This window comes from Sphaerodactylus townsendi, linkage group LG01 (assembly GCF_021028975.2).
Source record: "Sphaerodactylus townsendi isolate TG3544 linkage group LG01, MPM_Stown_v2.3, whole genome shotgun sequence".
Taxonomy (NCBI): domain Eukaryota; kingdom Metazoa; phylum Chordata; class Lepidosauria; order Squamata; family Sphaerodactylidae; genus Sphaerodactylus; species Sphaerodactylus townsendi.
The window spans coordinates 100,797,144-100,814,333 of NC_059425.1; the positions used below are offsets into that span (position 1 = coordinate 100,797,144).

Genomic DNA, 17,190 nt, shown 5'->3' on the forward strand with positions numbered 1-17,190 from the left:
TAAAAGCATGTAAAGTGGTTCTCCCCTCCCTCAGAGGAAGCCCCCGCCCCTTGCCATCGGATGAAGGCGGCTCGTGGTTAGGCAGCGCCGGCTTCATGTGCCAGCCTAGAAGGCGCCCCAGGGTGCGCTTTGCTCTCGCGGCCGCCGAAGAAGCGACAGCATCCCGTCTTACCCAGATAGCGTCTCAGGTCCAGCAGAAAGTGAGGAGGGCCCCCGTTGAGCTGGTAGAAGAGGGAGCCGAGGCAGAAGAACAGCAGGACGGCCATGCAGAAGCCGTAGTCGCGGAGGGACAGAAAAGGCAGCAGCGACAGGGGCCGCCTCCGCCGCCAACCCGCTCCCGGCCCGGGACTCCCCGCAGCCGACGGGGGCACATGGAGCCGAGGCGGCGGCGGGGGCAGCAGCTTCTTCTTCATCGTCTGCGCTTCCTCCGCCGCCGCCTCTTGCTCACACAGCCCGCCGGGGAGGAAGCATCCTCCATCCGCCTGCTCCTGCCCGGCGCTCGAGAGGGGAAAAGTTCGCCGGGCGCTCAAACGGCTCCTCTTCTGCCCATCGACGGCCGCCTCTAGGCGCGGCTGGAGGCGGTCACTGTCCCCGCGGCGGCTCCTTGGCGTGGTTGCCTTCCTTTCTTCCCGTCTTCCTCCTCCTTCGCCGCCGCCGCTTTTTCGCTCCCGCGGCTTCGGTGTCGGGTTACAGCTCAGGCGCGGCGGGCCGGTGTTCGCCACTAGCGGCGAAAAGTTGTTTGCGTCTCTCACTCTCGGCCCGCCGCCACCTCCTCCGCCCGCCTCGCCCCGCCCTCCTCGCCTTGCCACACCAGCGACTCCTGGGGGAGGCCTCGCCGGGCCTGCCTCGCTTCGACGTCCCTTGGAGCTGCCCAGGCTGCCAAGCCTGACGCCCCAGACCTCCGGCTGAAGCTTTCGACTTTGACCCCGCTCCCCTCAAGCGGCATTCAGCCAGCAGAGTGCCTTCGGAATCCTCTTGCAGTGTGCAGCGCCCCCCCCCCCCCCCCAGGTTTATGGAAGTGCAGTGCGTTGCCTTGCAGCTCATTTGGGGTTGTTTTCACACATGGCGCTGGGAAACTTGGCTTCTAACAGATACAGAACTGTAGAAAGGTGCAGCTGGATCATGTAGTCCAACCCCCTGCCCTGCACAATGCATCAAAGTCACAACTACTCTCCCCCCTCCATACACACAAACCGAGTGACCTCTGCTGCATCCATAGAAGATGGTAAAACATCTCCACTATCCTTGGGCAATCTGGCCTGAAGGAAAATCCTTTCTTGATCCTAAAGTGGTACTCAGCATTCCCATGGCATGTGAGAAAGTACTATGACAGCTAAGCCATGCCCTGATACAAACCTTTCTGCTCCCCCCATCATGATGTGCCTAAGCTCACAGAATCGGCATTGCTGCCAGATGCCCACCTAGCTTCTGCCCACTGCCTCCTGAGAAAGCCTGTTCTGCTGACCAACTGCTCTGTCAAGAAGTTCTTCCTAATCTTTGGCAGAAAATACTTTCGATTTAATTTTAACCCGTTGGTTCTGTCCAAACTACTGGGGCAACAGAAAACAACTCAGCACCATCCTCATCTATGTGATAGCCCTTTACGTGCTTGATGGTTATCATATCACCTCTCTGTCATCTCTCCAGGTTGAACATACTAGGTTCCTTCAACCTTTCCTCATAGGTCTCCAGATCCCTTACTATCTTCATGTTCCAGCTTGTCTACATCCTTCTTATACTGTGGGGCCCAAAACTAAACACTTGGGGTGGTCTAACCAGAGCAGAGTGATACCATCACTTTGCATGATCTGGATGCTATACTTCTGCTGATACAGCCCAAAATTGCATTTGCCTTTTATGTTTTTTATCTTATCATTTTCAGTGTATAGTCTGCTAAGACCCCTAGATCCTTTTCATACAAACTACTGTCAAGGCAAGTGTCCACCATCCTATAATTACAGATACAATTTAAATATAGGTTTGAATAAACATTGGACAGAGTTTTATAATGTTTCTCAGTCAGGGTTTTAAATACTCATTTCCTTATTTAAGTAATCCTGAATAATTTGCCCCTACAAATACAGATATGAATCTGAGTGTGCTCAGGTTCTAAATATAATGATATTGACAAACATTCTCTATAACCTGCAGAACTTGGATATCAGGAAAAAATGAAATATTCATTTTGACTATATTTTAAAAAAATCTTTCTTCAGTTTTACTATTTCAGTGTTGTGCTCCAAGAAGTTCTTTAGAAATTAGGTAGTAATGAAATAAAAAGGAGCTATTGTCACATATGTCAACCCTTATATTTCAAATATGAACGCAAAACACTAAAGCCTCTCTTCTCCAGTTTTAGCTACAGATATACATCTGGAAGAAAATTTCTAGGAAATTGCCCATTAGATGCTGGAAGCAGTTTCAGAATTATGCAGGAATTCTAAAACAAAACAAGAAGTTATACCAAATTAAAACCCAAAGATGCAATGAAACTAGCATAAACATAAAAGCATGTTTATAATCCAGGAACAGATAAATGCTTTGAAGTGGGAAAACACTGGCATTTTGTTTACCTATAATACTCATTTAATTGTGTTCTCATTCAGCATCTAAGCCTCCATTTGGTCTATTTTATTTTCATATAACCTCTGTCCACAGTCATGTACTTGGAGCAAGAAGTATTACTTGCTTTAAGCATTACCAGATGCTTAACTTGAAAGTTTCAAACTGCAGAACTTCTAAAAATCCAAATCACCCTGTCATCAGGGCCAGGCCTGCACAGTGTAGAATTCTTGTTCTGTTGCATTTGTGCATCTCTGACAGTCCCCACAAGCTCCAATGCATAAATTGTATTTCTGATGCAGTTTATAAAGAGACATGCTTCAACAGACCACTTCATGAATCATAAACATTAATCCATAGCATAACTTGATGCTCAATCCAGGTAAGACTGAGTGCTAAATCAGACATATATTGATCTGTATCTAGATCATACTTCTTGTGAAATGATCAGGCTTTATGTAACCAGGAGAAAATTCAGTTTACAGGCATGTGGGGGCCCAACTTGGATCAGAACAACCATGCAAGGACAATTTAAATTAACCCCTCTCATAACTTTTTGTTGTTGCTGCCACTTCAAATGGATTCAGGAGCCAATTATGCATAGAAGGCTTATCTTGGGGCTCTTCTGAGGCTCTTTAGTGCATAGTGGGCTTGCATTTTTCTGTCAGATGTGACTTGATGTCGCTCTAAACACATATGGTTTTACTTGGTGACTGTTGCTTTAATTGCTGCTGTATTTTTTTCAAGTTGACTTGGTTGGTTGGTTTTACATTTTATTTTAGGTTTTATGGGTTATTGATTATGTGTTTCGTTTTATAATTGCTCTGTGAACTGCTTTGGGACTCTCATACAGAGGTAGTATACGAATATTTAAAATAAATACATACACATCTTTTCATACCCATCAGTCTATGTTCCCTTGCACCATGAGGCCTTAAATGTAATTAATTCATTTGGCATTCTGTTGGTTTAATACATTAATTTTTTTGAATATTAATAGGTTGGACCAGGACAAAAATCTGTATTTCTTGTTCAAATACTAGCTCAGCTGTAGCACAGGTTTTCAAAGGGAGATGCAACACAATGTGTGGTATCTCTTTTCAAGGCTGAGATATTAGAATGAATGTTGGTATCAGTGAGAATGAATTCACGCTCAGGTAGTTAGGTCTGCAACAAAATATGTCAAGCATAATAAGTTAAGCATAATTCGGAAATAAAGATCGAGCATGATAAGACTGTTGTACAAATGATGTACTTTTAACTTATAGAGAGACATGTGCTGTTCCAGTTAGCATATCTGTATCAGACTTTAAACCTGCCAAGTTTACTACAATTGACTTTGAGTTTTATGTAAAATAGAGCTGTAGATTTTGAGGCATTAAAGCATATTGAAACTTTTATATGTTGTCTGGGAAACATTCTAGGACATTCTGTGGTTAACTCAGTATTGTGTTATAATATATCATACGTACTTGATACGTATTTTTGTCTTGTTCAGTCCTTAAAGCTATAATTTCTGAATTATTTTTTCTCCCCAGAAACATTCAGCAGGAAATTTTCCAAAACGAATTTCTCACTCATACTGCAAATCAAATACAGCTTTAAGCATTGGGGTGGCTCAATCAAAATATTAAAATGCCCCAGACCAAAGGATGCTTGTCTAATGCCCAGATAATGTTGTTCCTGCCTAACCTAACTTACTTTGTATAACTTACTGGTATATATTTCCCACAGCCATAACTGGAGTCATCAGATTGCACCTTTCCAAAATTAAACTCAAAAATATGCTAGAGCTCCCTAGTTTAAACAACATAGAAAGTGATGCTGTGGGGTGGGGGAATCCACCCTGAAGCAGCATCACTTTTAATGTAGTTTAGACTAGAGAGCCCAGATTTTCTCTTTAAATCCACACTGAAGTGGGTTGAATCTGGGAGAAATAAAGGGAGAATCTGGGGAAAATTTGGGAGTGCCTGTCAGGGAAGCAGTGTTTAAGCTAGCAGTACCAAAATTTCAGGCTATCTTCAGGAGACTCTCCTGGTGACACCACCCAGTTTTGGTGAAATTTGGTTCAGGGGGTCCAAAGTTGTGGACCCTCAAAAGACCCCATCTACTATTAGCTCCCATTGGAAACAATGGGGGATAAGGGCACCCACTTTTGTGGTCCATAGCTTTGGACCCCCTGAACCAAGCTTCACCAAAACTGGGTGGTATCAGCAGGAGTGTTTCCAGAGGATAGCCTGAAATTGTGGAGTCACTAGCCTAAAGACTGCACCCTTGCTGGCCAAAAAACATCAAAAACGCAGAAAATGCAAAAAAATACAAATGCAAAAAAATACAAACAAATCCAATTTTTTCCACCCCTTGGGTGATCAAATGGTGGGCACCTGGGACATTTGTCCCCACATGTTCCCATGGCATCTATGTCCCTGGTTGGTGGAGTGAATATGTGTTAGCTGTAATGTGTGTGTGTCACTTAGCAAATCACAAAATTCTAGGACCTCTAATTCTTAGCAGAGATTCCCAACAGTTAAACAAACTTTATTTCCTTTCTAAAATATGCTCTCTATAGCTTGCAGTGAGTCATGTTGGTCTGTCAGTTTTTGTATGACTTTTAGTTAGAGTTTCTGTCTTACAGTTTGCTGTGCATTCTCCTGGAAGTTTTGGGGCACAATCTGCAACCACTGTAGTAAAGGTTGATTAGCACTTTTAAACATTTTTACCTGAATTCCAGGATGAAAAATTTGGAACTTTTTATTTACTATCAAGTGGCATTTCCCTGTTATTTAATTATTATATTCCATCATTACAGAGGACTTATTATAGCTGTGGAAATTGAAGGAAGAAGTTGTACTTTATGCTGATATTTTAATCAGAAAGATGTACAACTCTTTTGGACAGTGCTGATTTGTAAAATCTGTGATTACATCATTTGCAAAGCCTGACATCTGGGGATAATTGACTAATTTATTACACATTTCTGGGGAATTGGTTTTCCTATGGAAGAACAAAATTAGACTCAAACTATTATCTGTAATTTTCCTCCAATCATTCATTTTGACTGTCGTAGAAGTATATTCATTTTCTATTTCACTTTTTCTATTCACTTGAGGGTAAGATCTGTAATATATCTCTCAAACTGCCACAGGCCTTTGAGTTTGGGCCCAGGATTATTTTATTGAGTCACATCCTGCAAATTTTATTCCAGAGCATTGGCAAAAATATTGTTCTAATAATGTTTTCTTATTTCTAGCGTATGCATGGTAGGGATGCAGGGGACAGTGGGCTCCAGCCAAATTATTCTTAATTCCAATGTAACCCCTAAATAGGAATAAGATAAGGCAGGAAGGGATGGAGCCTCTAGAGCAGGGGTAGGGAACCTGCGGCTCTCCAGATGTTCAGGAACTACAATTCCCATCAGCCCCTACCAGCATGGCCAATTGGCCACTCTGACAGAGGCTGATGGGGTGTAGTTCCTGGAAAAGCATGTCTTCGTAGAAATAATGCAGGAATGTATGGAAAGAAGAAGAAGTGAGGAAAGATGTCTAGCTGGGAGCTTGAAATTTAATTGTCGACTCTTAACACCTTGTTTTAAGATAACTTTGATATTTGTATGGAAACTAGTAAGGGTAGGAGACATTTGTTCTGAATTGTAAATGTTAGAATTTATGGTTTTTAGCAGTGATTGTCTAGAGCAGTGATGGCCGAACCTTTTGAGACTGAGTGCCCAAATTGCAACCCAACCCCACTTATTTATCATAGAAGTGCTAACCCAACCCCCCCACTTATTTATCGCTTAATTTAACCTAAAAGCTGGGGAGTTTCATTTTAGAAAAAAAGCGGTTGGCTCCCTCTTCCTCCAGCCTGCTCTAGCCTCCAGCAAGTCCCGGCACACTACTCTCTGTGCTCTCTAGCATCTCTGACTCCTCTAAGCTCTCACCCTTTGGGCAGCAGCCACCCAGGAACACACAGGCACCAGGCACTTCAGCCGAGTCCTCCCTGCTCATCGCCCGGTCGTGCATGTTGTGTTCAGTGTGGCCCAGGCCAGCCCTAGATGTGCGTGTGAGGGGGTGATTTTCCACCCCCACATGATGAACTCTGTGTCTTGGCGTGCCCACAGAGAGGGGCTCCAAGTGCCACCTTTGGCACCCGTGCCATAGGTTATGCCATCACTGGTCTAGAGTCCCAGGCAGAGATTTTTCAGATCACCTACTGCCTGTTTCTTTTAAGTAGGCCTGGATGGGAATTGAACCTAGGCCCTTCCACAGAATTATCTCTCTTACAGATGAAATTAGATTAGTTATCAGATTGACAGACTATGCCTTATTCTGCCCTGTTATTATGATGAGTGCCAGATGCCCTCTGACATATCCCTTGGACCTTGGTACAATCATATTATCTAATAGCTCAGAATCCTAATTCAGTGTTATTTTAAAACAGTTATATTTATTTACTTATATGTATTATTTTAAAAACTCAATCGCTAAGCATGATAAAGCATACAACAAAAAGAAAGAATAATAACATTAAATTGCAATATAAAATAGCATATACAAACATTATTCTCATGATGCACCAAGCTAACATCTTGATTAGCCAAGTAATTTAAGTACTGGTTAAAGCCAATTTTGACCCATTGACTCTGTAAATTTAAATCAGCTTCATTTCTAGTAGCCATACATAAAATACAAAAAAGGGATCAAGTTTCCCAAAATGCTTTGTATGGTATTCAAATGGATACTTGGGTTGTTCAAAATTGCTAGTTCATGGGCACAACAGAGAGAAAATAGCTCAAAACAATGAATTAACAAGAACCAATAGGCTAGAAAGGAGGCAGCAACGAAATTTGTTAAACAAAACTGAAAACCATGTGTGTAACAAATTATCTTGAGGAAGTTTCCAATCTGAATATGTCCAAGAACCAATGCATGAAATGGCTTCTCAATGACATTAGAACAGGAAACACATGTTTGCACTCTGTTGGTCTTAGGCTAAACATGGAAGTGTATCCATAACCAATGGTTCTAAAAAGCCCTTATAAAGACAAATTGAACATGATGGAAGAAAGGAAAGGCATTTTTAAGGAACAGTCCAGAAGCAAGCAACAAAAAATCTAGTTTAGGCTAATGAGTAGGCAGTCTGAGTTAATGTGGCCCAAACCAATTAAAGGCGATTTAAAGATGGAAGAACACTGCAATCCTAAATAAGTACACAATTCAACTGTAAATGATCCAGAAATTGTGTCATGTTATAGAAATGAGAAAAAAAATATTGGTCAGGACAACATATAATAATACACTTTTCAAAAGTGTTCAAATATATTCCAAACACCAAAATCTGAATACTACTGTGTTAATAAGATTTAATATTTCAGAACAATAGATCATAGGCTAAAATTGTATTTTGATTTGATTTGATTTACTACATTTATACCCTGTATTTCTCCTCCATGGGGACTCAAAGCTCTTTACGCTGTTCTCTTTTCGTTGATTTTATCCTCATGACATCCCTGTGAGGTAAGTTAGGCAGAGAGTGTATAACAGGCTCAAGGCAGAGATTCAAGGAGATTCAAACATGGGTCTCTCAGATGGTCAGGATGGGGCCTGATATCGATGAATGGGGTTAATGTGCCAGGACTCACACCTGCCTGTGGGGAGGGGGAAGCTGTCTTCACCTCTGATATGTTAATGGACCTTTCCTGCTCTTTTGTTGTCCTTTGATGCTTGCAACTGCATGTGAGCTCCCAAAGGCATCTGGTGGGCCACTGCGAGTAGCAGAGTGCTGGAATAGATGGACTCTGGTCTAATTCAGCAGGCTCTTTCTTATGTTCTTTGTGTTGGGTGAGCTTAATGCAGAACTGTAATGGCATTGGGCCAAAGCTTTACACTGGTAGACTTTTGGTTGCATTCTGTTTGGTTCAGCCTTAAAGATTAGTACCAATACTTTGAAAATGATCCGGAACTCAATTGGTAGCCAATGCAGTTCTTTTAGGACCGGTGTTATCTGGTTTCGACTGGCTGCACCAGCAAGCAGACTAGCAGCTGCATTCTGAACAAGTTTAAGTTTCCGGATCAGAGACAAAGGTAGGCCAGCGTAGAGCTAGTTACAGTAATACATTCTCAAAGTGACAATTGCATAGATTACAGTGGCAAGGTTGAGTTTAGAGAGGTGTGGGGCCAGCTGCCACATCAGTTGGAGGTGAAAAAATACAACCTGAGCTGTCCTAGTGACCTTGTCCTCCAGTGATAGGCTGGAGTCCAGAGTCACACCCAACTTCTTAACTGATGCGAACAGTTGGAGAACCACATTGTCCAGGGTTGGCAGCTGGACTCTCTCCCCTCAACTAGGTCTCTTTCCTCAACCAAGCCACAGAACCCCCATCTTTGCTGGATTCAACTTCAATCTGCTTGCTCTCAGCCAACCAGCCATGGCTTCCATACAGTGATGGAGAGCCTCAGGGGCAGAGGCTGGCCAACCCTCCACTGTGAGGATGACCTGGGTGTCAGCGTACTGATGACACCCTAGCCCAAAACTCCAAACCAGCCGAGCAAGGGGTCACATATAAATGTGAAATAATGTCGGGGAAAAGATGGCAGCCCCATGCGGCACTCCACAATCAGTTTGGTAAATCTTGGAGACCTCACTCCCAGACACCACCCCCTTACCTATGTCCTCGGCATCCTGAAACCACCTCGGGTGCATCAGCCTATGCAGGTGGGTCCAAATAAGCCTGTCTCCTAAGCAGGGGGGTGCAGCAATTTCAACCCAGGCCTTAAGTACGAAGTGATCAAACCATGGCACTCTGTCAGTAGAGGATAAGATCACATTCACGCCAGCCACAAAGATCAGATTCAGAGTGTGGCCAGCTTGATGGGTGGGACTCTTGGTGTTAACAAGGGAGAGGCCTAGCGCCACCAAGGATGGCACTAGCTCTGCAGCCACCAAAGACGAGGTCGAGTTGATGTGGACATTGAAGTCCCCCCAAACCACCAGATTTGGGAACCTCAACACCCATTCCAACACCACCTCGAAGAGCTGCAGGAGGCTACTCTGCAGTGCATTGGGTATAAATAAATAAATAAATAAATAAATCATGCATGTTTTATGGTATCAGTTCTGCCTGAGGTTGCTGCCACACCTGGTCCCAATTTGTCTTCCCTCAGTGGTCAAAATAGCCCTGAAAAGAGCTGTCCCCTTTGCTTTTTACTGACAGAAACCAAGGCTGACAATTCTGTTGTGGTTGCTTAGCAACTCCTACAATTTTCAGTGTAGAAAAAATTCCATTCTAAAAGGAGAGGTACTGCTTCCTTAATCGGGGGGGGGGTTAATCCCCCCCCCCACTAGTTTACAGAATGCCTTGCCTGCCCATGGCCCAAATCTCAGGATGCTGCCATGTCTGCCATGTTGAAAATTAGATATAGTGTTGATTGAATTAAATCTGCAGATGGTAGCCTGGAGATGGCTGATGACACTTCTAGTATTGTGGCTGAATCATCCAGGAGTTGTATTGTGAACCAGATTTTGATTGCTTTGGTTATAGTCCTGCAAACTAGGGGCGGTGTTTGTGGCAAAAAAGTGTGAGGTGCTCTGGAGGTTCAAATAAATGAACCTTAATTTATGTTCTCCTTGAGTATCCAGGCAGTTGGCTACTTCCTGTTGAAAACTCCTATGGGGACTTTTAACCTTGTTCAAAACAGCCTTTTAAAAAAATATCACGCCAGATGCTTCCTTGTGCCTTTGGCATCTGAAGTCCAAGGGCTAGAGACTTTTTGAAATGAAAGCTGGGAATTCAGATGAAAGTCATAGATGGTAGCAATGGTGTGTGTGTGTGTGTGTGTGTGTGTGTGTGTGTGTGTGTGTGTGTGTGTGTGTGTGTAAAATGCTGTCAAGTCGCAGCAGACTTATGGCTCTGTAGGGTTTCAAGGCAAGAGACTAACAGAAGAGGTTGCTACTACCTTCTGCATAGCAATCCTGGAATTCTTTGGTGAACTCGAAGTATTGCTGAAGACAAAAAATAATTCCATGTACATGAACACACCATCCCAGAAAGGTGTCACAAATGTAGTTTTGAGTTCTTTCAGAAATATATTTAATGCATATTATCGTTACAATCAAATCTAATGTTAATGAATACTTTTCATATCTATGTAAATAATTTACTCTTTTTTCTTATTCTTTAATGTTTATACTCAAGTAACAAAATGTATACAATTTTGTATTGAATTTATTGTTCAAATTTTATTGTTAAATAAATTTTTAAAAAGAAAGTGAAACATGTACTACATGAAGTGACTCTTAGCAAGTTGACTTGTTCAAATGTGTAAAATGAAGCATATTCTTTAAAGCCTTTCAAAATCAAAAGAAGAATACACAACACAAAATCTGTAACTTCATTCTACAAATAAATAAACCAAGGGATCTGAATCTCATGGAATCAAATTGAAGGAAAATTTAGTGGGTGTGTGGGTTAAACTTAAGCAAGCAGTTTAAGTCCTGTGATCTTACAAGAAACTGTTCAGACCTTGATACTGTAACTTGCTTATTATTTAAATATTTTCTCTCTTTCTGGATATGAAAGTTGGCAGTCTTTAAACCAGTAATGGTAAGGAAATATTGGTCTTTAAAGGTGATGGTGTGGCTTCTCTCCAGGAAAACAATTCCAGCCATTAAAGAATCTGAAAGATGTAACAGTCAGAAACTGTGTGGTGACTGCAGTTTCTATAGCTGTTTTCAGTGCAAAAGGCACAGGGCATATATTACTTGCTGTTTGCTTGAAAGAACAGCCAAAGCCATAGTAATAAATTCTTAACTGTCAGAAGACAAAATACGAAACATTTAAAGTTAAAGAAGTTAAAATAAGAAAATGGATGAGCAACAACAAGGAGACTGGGATGTGGGAGATGAAGATTTGAATCCCCACTCTGCCATGAAACCTTGTTGGATGATCTTGGGCCTGAAACACATTGTCCCTTTCCGCACAGCACAATAAAACGTCTGAGGCTGTTAAAAGAAACATCTTGGAAAGGAACTTTGACCAGCTTTTCCCCAAAAATGCCTTCAGGATGTGTTATTTCAGCTCAATCCATAGTTTTTTGAAAATGCTATTGGTGGGTCTCTTTTCCCCAAGACAGCTTAAAGACACTTCTCCCATGTCTGGTTTTTTCCCCCACAGGAGTTGAAAGCTTCCACTTTGGTTTTCTCCGCAGCTCACACCTGCCATTTGCTGCACCTTCATGGATTCTCCCTGCTGCCCACCATTTACTGAAGGTTTTCCAGAGGTTTCCTTTGCTTGCATCATGCCCACTCACTTTTGCTGCATATAAAGTACATGAATTGTTGAAAGCTTTCACAACTGGAATCACTGGGGTGTTGTGTGTTTTCTGGGCTGTATGGCCATGTTCTAGTACCATTTTCTCCTGAGGCTTTGCTTGCATCTGTGGCTGGCATCTTCAGAGGATCCTGTGAAGATGCCAGCCACCATTCAAATTAATGTCAGGAAAATGCTACTGGAACTGCGGCCATACAGCCGGGCTCCCTAGCGCGCCCTACAATAACTAAAAGTTAGTTTTTCCTGGTAATCTCAAGAACATGTTGTTTTTCCTTTTTTCCTTTTCAATGCGGTACCATCAAAGCTACACAGACTCGAAATCTGCGCAGTGGCAATTCACATATTGACTCTGTGTAGCTTTGACGGAGTCGCATTGAAAACAACAACAAAAAAGGAAAAATTGCGGGTGTGATACAAGCAGAGAAAACCTAAATGGGAAACCTCCAGTAATGGAGGGAAGCATGGAGGATTCAAGTGACAGAAAGGGTGGGGACCCATTGTCTCTTCTAGCACTTTATTTGTCCGTACTGTTTAGACAAAAAAAAAAATCATCAGATGCTTTTTTTAAGACATCCCCAAGACATCTTAAAAATATTGTGCAGAAAGGGCCAAAATCAGTTTAACTCACAGCAAGGTTGCTTTAAGGATAAAATGGAAAGTAGAACAATGTAAGTCAAAACACAAAGTATACATGAAGTAAATAAAATGCAAACAAATATTTGATTTTCCCATGAGAAATCTCAGGGGCTGGAACATTAAATCGCGTCCCAGGCTTCAGCCTGGGACAACGTTGCAGGGGGGGAGGAAGGAATGCAAACCTCTCCCCCGCCGGCCGGCTGAGCCTGTCACGTGGCCGGGTACCGGCACGTGACAAGGGCTTCAAAGCAGCCTATAAAAGGGCTGCGTCGGCGGGGTCCGGCCTCTTTTCGAGGCCGGCAGGTTTGAAAGGAAGGGAGCTTCTGGACGCTCTTCCTCGCGGGCCTCGGCTAGAGCCTTTAGGATCTTCGGCGTTGAGTCTAGCCAGAGTGAGCTTTTCACGTACCTTTGGCGCCAGCAGCGCCCGTTTAATGAGCCTTTGTTTGGCTCCCTTTTTTTTTAAGGCGCCAGCAGCGCCGTTTAAACGCCGAGAGCTGTTCAGCTCCCGCGCACCAAGCTCCAAAAGCTGATGCCGTTTTACTGCGGCTCCGGGAGGGTCGCGATTGCGACGCTCCCTCAATCACCAGCGCCCCTTCCAGCTTGACCAGGAGGGACTCTCCTCACTGGAACGGGCGTTTCTTCGGCTGCTGACAACACCGGCTGAGCCAGCGGGCGAGGACTCCGCTCTCCGGTCATCGCCTCATCTGGCCGGGCCGGAAGCGGACGTCTTTAGAGAGCCCGGGGGCAGCCACCAGACTTCATTCAGTGAGCCGAGGGCAGCCGCAGCAGACCAAGTGTCTGGCCTGCGCACGAGTGGGGCGGCGGCCATTTTGTCACCTTTTTGACCGGGAACCGTCCACTCCGTCCCAGCACACTTTTAAATGCGGCCTTAGGAGGCTTCACTGCCTCGGAGCTTTCCCTCCTACAGCCCGGGGGGCCTTAGACGGGGCGCTTTGCGAGAAGGTTTTTTCGCTGCCCCCCCCAAAAAAACAATTTTTCTTGTGCACCCCTTATTCTAAGGTGGTGAATTTTTCAGCGGCCATTTTAAGCCAGTTGGGGGAAGAGAACAGCGGCCATTTGGTAGCGCTTTCCCGTGCAGCTGCCGGTCTGTGGCCTATTTAGAGGTGGTAATTTTTGGGAGGCACCACCTTGTGCCACTTGCCTCCCATTAATTTAATTTTAAAAAAAAAGAACAACAACACCTTTATTTACAAGTTTAGTTGTTTAGTGTTAGCAGCATTAAGAATATGGCACCGAAGCCAAAAGGCATAAAGAAAAGGTCCCAAAATAAGGGGACGTCTTCAAACCGGACGCAAGCAGCGCCCACTCCAGGGGTCATGCCAATGGTCATCCAAGGGGCCGAGTTGGGTATGCCCCAGCCTATACGAGAGATGCCTGATACTGGGACGCAGATGGGACCACCTGCCACCTCTTCTGGTGCAGGGAGGCTTGATGCACCCATAATAATTCTGCCTGAACCAGCAGGGATGGGGAGCGAGCTTAACTTGGGGGTGCGGGCTCAAGCAGGGCCTGGCACTCCGGGACCAGCTCGGCCTCCGTCCGCACGGAGTGGGGTCAACAATCCCACAGGGTTCATGGCTCCTCTAGCTCAAAGTGGGTTGCCCATGCCAGCAAGTTCTGCTTTTGTGCCATGTTCTTACCCATATTCTCCATATATGGGCATGAGCATGACTCCAGGTATCGGATGGCCAGGTCAATTTGCTCCCTCCCCTGGTTTTGGCCAGTGGTCTGGTGGCGTTTTTGGGAGCCAGCAGGTGCCCACATACACTTGGCCTCCTCAAGGGCGCAATTCTCCGGTACCCTTTTTTGGAGGGAATCAGGTACAACAGAGCCTGGGCTCCTTTTTACCCCCGTTTGCGGGGACTCAGATGCAACAGGGCAGGGGTTCTTCTGTCCCTTCAGTGGCAGGGACGCAGGCTCAGCAGAGCTTGGGTTCCGCTCTCCCTACTTTGGTGGGGACTCAGGTGCAGCAGAGCTTGGGTAACCAGGCACCTTTGGGAAGTTCGGATCCTTCGGTGGCGGCGGGCCCCTTAGTGCAGGGTCCAGAGCTGGCAGGCCCTCCCAACCAGACGGGGAGGGCACGAGCCAGAGCAAGGCGCAAAGGGAGGAAGGCCTCCTGCGTGCGTTCTCGCCGTTCCCTAGTTCATCCTCATCGGGTGAGTCTACGGATGAGGATTCCGCCCAGGCAGCGGGGGATTACTGGGAGCGAGGGGAAAAGGTGCCAGCTCTTCCTCAGTGGATCATACAAAGGAGGAAAGGGGACCTTGCTGTACAGGACAGTGCTGGTAATCCAGAGATGGCAGCTTTCTGCTCAGCATGGGATCCCGGAGATCCTCCGGGCTCCCGATTTGCGAGCTGAGAGAAAAGAGCCTGGGCCGGGTACTATGTGGACCTCTTCCGCGGTTTTGCGGCGGATGAGGGATCACGAAGAGTCTGTTCCCGTTCGGCCAGAAAGAAAGGCGCGCCGGAGAAAGAGCCGGCGTTCTTTGACAACTGGTCAAAGAGGTTTGCAGAGTATTTGGCACTTATTGGAGCTGCCTACCCTCTCAGAGGCGTGGCACCTGGCTGCTCACTGGGCCAGCGTTGAAAGCCGATCCTCGGGGGATGCAGCAGCCTTGAAGCTATGATGAAGCATTTGGAAAAGTGCTTCACATCGTCCAGGCCGCAGGTGGACATAATCGATCAAGCGTGGATGACTAATGGTCAAGGTCACCCCTACTAGTGGGGAAGGGCTGGCAGAAGAAAAAGGGTTAGCCAGCGAGAGACCATGCGCCATGCCTGCTGAGGCTTTAATCAAGGCTCTTGTAGAAAGAAAAGTGCAGGTTCGAGCACTCTCTTGCTCTAGATGCTTTGGGGCCCCACACCAGGATACAGTGCCCCAACTGGCTCGGCCTCCCTTTGGCGTGGCCGGAACCCTGGCCGGCAGGCTATTTGGGGTGGGGCGGGAGGATCGCTACCGCTGAAGGCCTTCCGGTCCCGGATTGCAGAGTCACCAGCCCTTCCCCAGTGCGTGTGCAGCCTTTAGGCCAGTGACTGGCCAGGTATCCGCGTCGAGGAAGATGCATTATATTTGAAGGAGGGATTTCAATGGGAGACTTTAGCATCATTTTGGGGAGCAGAGGTGGCAAACATCATCCCCAACTTAAAATCAGCCAGGGAATTGCCTGCAGTAGTGGCTGCCAAATTTTGAAAGAATGCCTGGCGGGTGGGAATTGCAGGTCCCCTTCGCTGAGCCTCCGTTGCCCAACCTTGGTTTCCCCATTGGAGTGGTCCCCAAAAGACCCGGGGAGTACAGAATGATACAACACTTGTCCTACCTGCAGGGGGGGGGGTCGTTGAGCGACTTCATTGACGGGCATCTGTTCTGTCCGATACGCCACACTGAATGACAGTGAGTCTCATCCGAGGTGGGAACAGCCTCGATGTTAGTGAAATGTGATAGCGGTGGCAGCTTTCGTGCTGCCTATACACCCGGGGACTTGAACTCCTAGGTTTTCAATTTGAGGGACGGTGGTATGTCGATAAATGCATGCCCATGGGCTGTTCTATAGCTTACAGCCTTTGAAAAAATTTAGCACCTTCTTGGAATGGGCAATCAGAGATCGCCATGCCATCAGCAAAAGTTACTCATTATCTTGATGATTTTTTATTTGTGAAGCAGCCGACACTGATGATGACTGTGCAGGGATGTTGTCGGCATTTCAGGACTTGGCGGCAGAGTTGGGAGTTCGCTTTGGCGGCTGACAAGACTGGAAGGGCCTGCAATACCGCTTAACCTACTTAGGAATTCAGTTGGACACAATAGCAGGAACATCTTCCTGCCCCTTGATAAGCTGGACGTTGCACTGATTAGTGAAATCTCTGCTAAAAGAAGTGCAGGCTCGCGGAAATACAGTCCCTGCTTTCGGGCACCTTAATTTTGCCTGCAGGGTGGTCTCCCGGGAAGGCCTTTTGTGCCCGTCTTGCCAGAACCATGGCAGGTACTCAGTTCCCCACCATCACATCAGGGTGACTTGGGGTTCGTCAAGACCTAAGGGTATGGTTAGGTTTCTGGGGAAAACTATATTAGGGTTTCATTTGGCAAGTGCCGTGGGAGCTTCAAGACAGTTTTCAAGTTCCACACGATGCAGCTGGCTCTATAGGTTTTGGTATTTATTTTAGGGGCCAGTGGTGCGCTGGGGAATGGCCATCGGCATGGACTCAGACCCGAATTTTGCGGGATATGACTTTCTTGGAATCTGTTCCCTCTGGTGGCTGCGGTTCACATCTGGAAGGATGTGTTTAGCGATACGCAGTTAAAGACCTGGTGTGACAACCAGGCTGTTGTTAGGGTGGTAAACCGGCAGTCCAGCGGTCAGAGCTGATGATGATCTTTGACTGAAGTAAAGGGGTATGTAATGGTTTGCCTGTCTAACAACATCTCTTTTTTAAGCTGTTTTCTGCCAGGTATAACTAACAATATAGCTGGCGCTTTGTCTGGAGCGTCATCAGGTCCAGCCGCTTTGCGGCTCCCCAGCTCCCGAAGCCAGCCAGTTTCGGAGAAGTGTCAGACCATCTGTGGCGTCTTGGAGGCAGTCCATAGCCGAAGGTGTCTTGCAGTCACTGGCCCCAGCTACGTCAGCGGCGTATGAAGGGGCCCTGAGCAC

At 45.8% G+C, this 17,190-nt stretch overlaps 1 protein-coding gene across 1 annotated transcript in view; it reads right to left on the minus strand.

The window, feature by feature from the left end:
• UST (uronyl 2-sulfotransferase) overlaps nt 1-764 on the minus strand; it is a 146,180-nt gene extending 145,416 nt beyond the window's left edge. Inside the window, exon 1 of the mRNA XM_048489046.1 lies at nt 173-764. Coding sequence (XP_048345003.1) covers nt 173-413 — 241 coding nt within the window. The 5' untranslated portion in view covers nt 414-764. The remainder of the gene's footprint in view (nt 1-172) is intronic.
• Between the last annotated feature and the right edge of the window lie 16,426 nt (nt 765-17,190).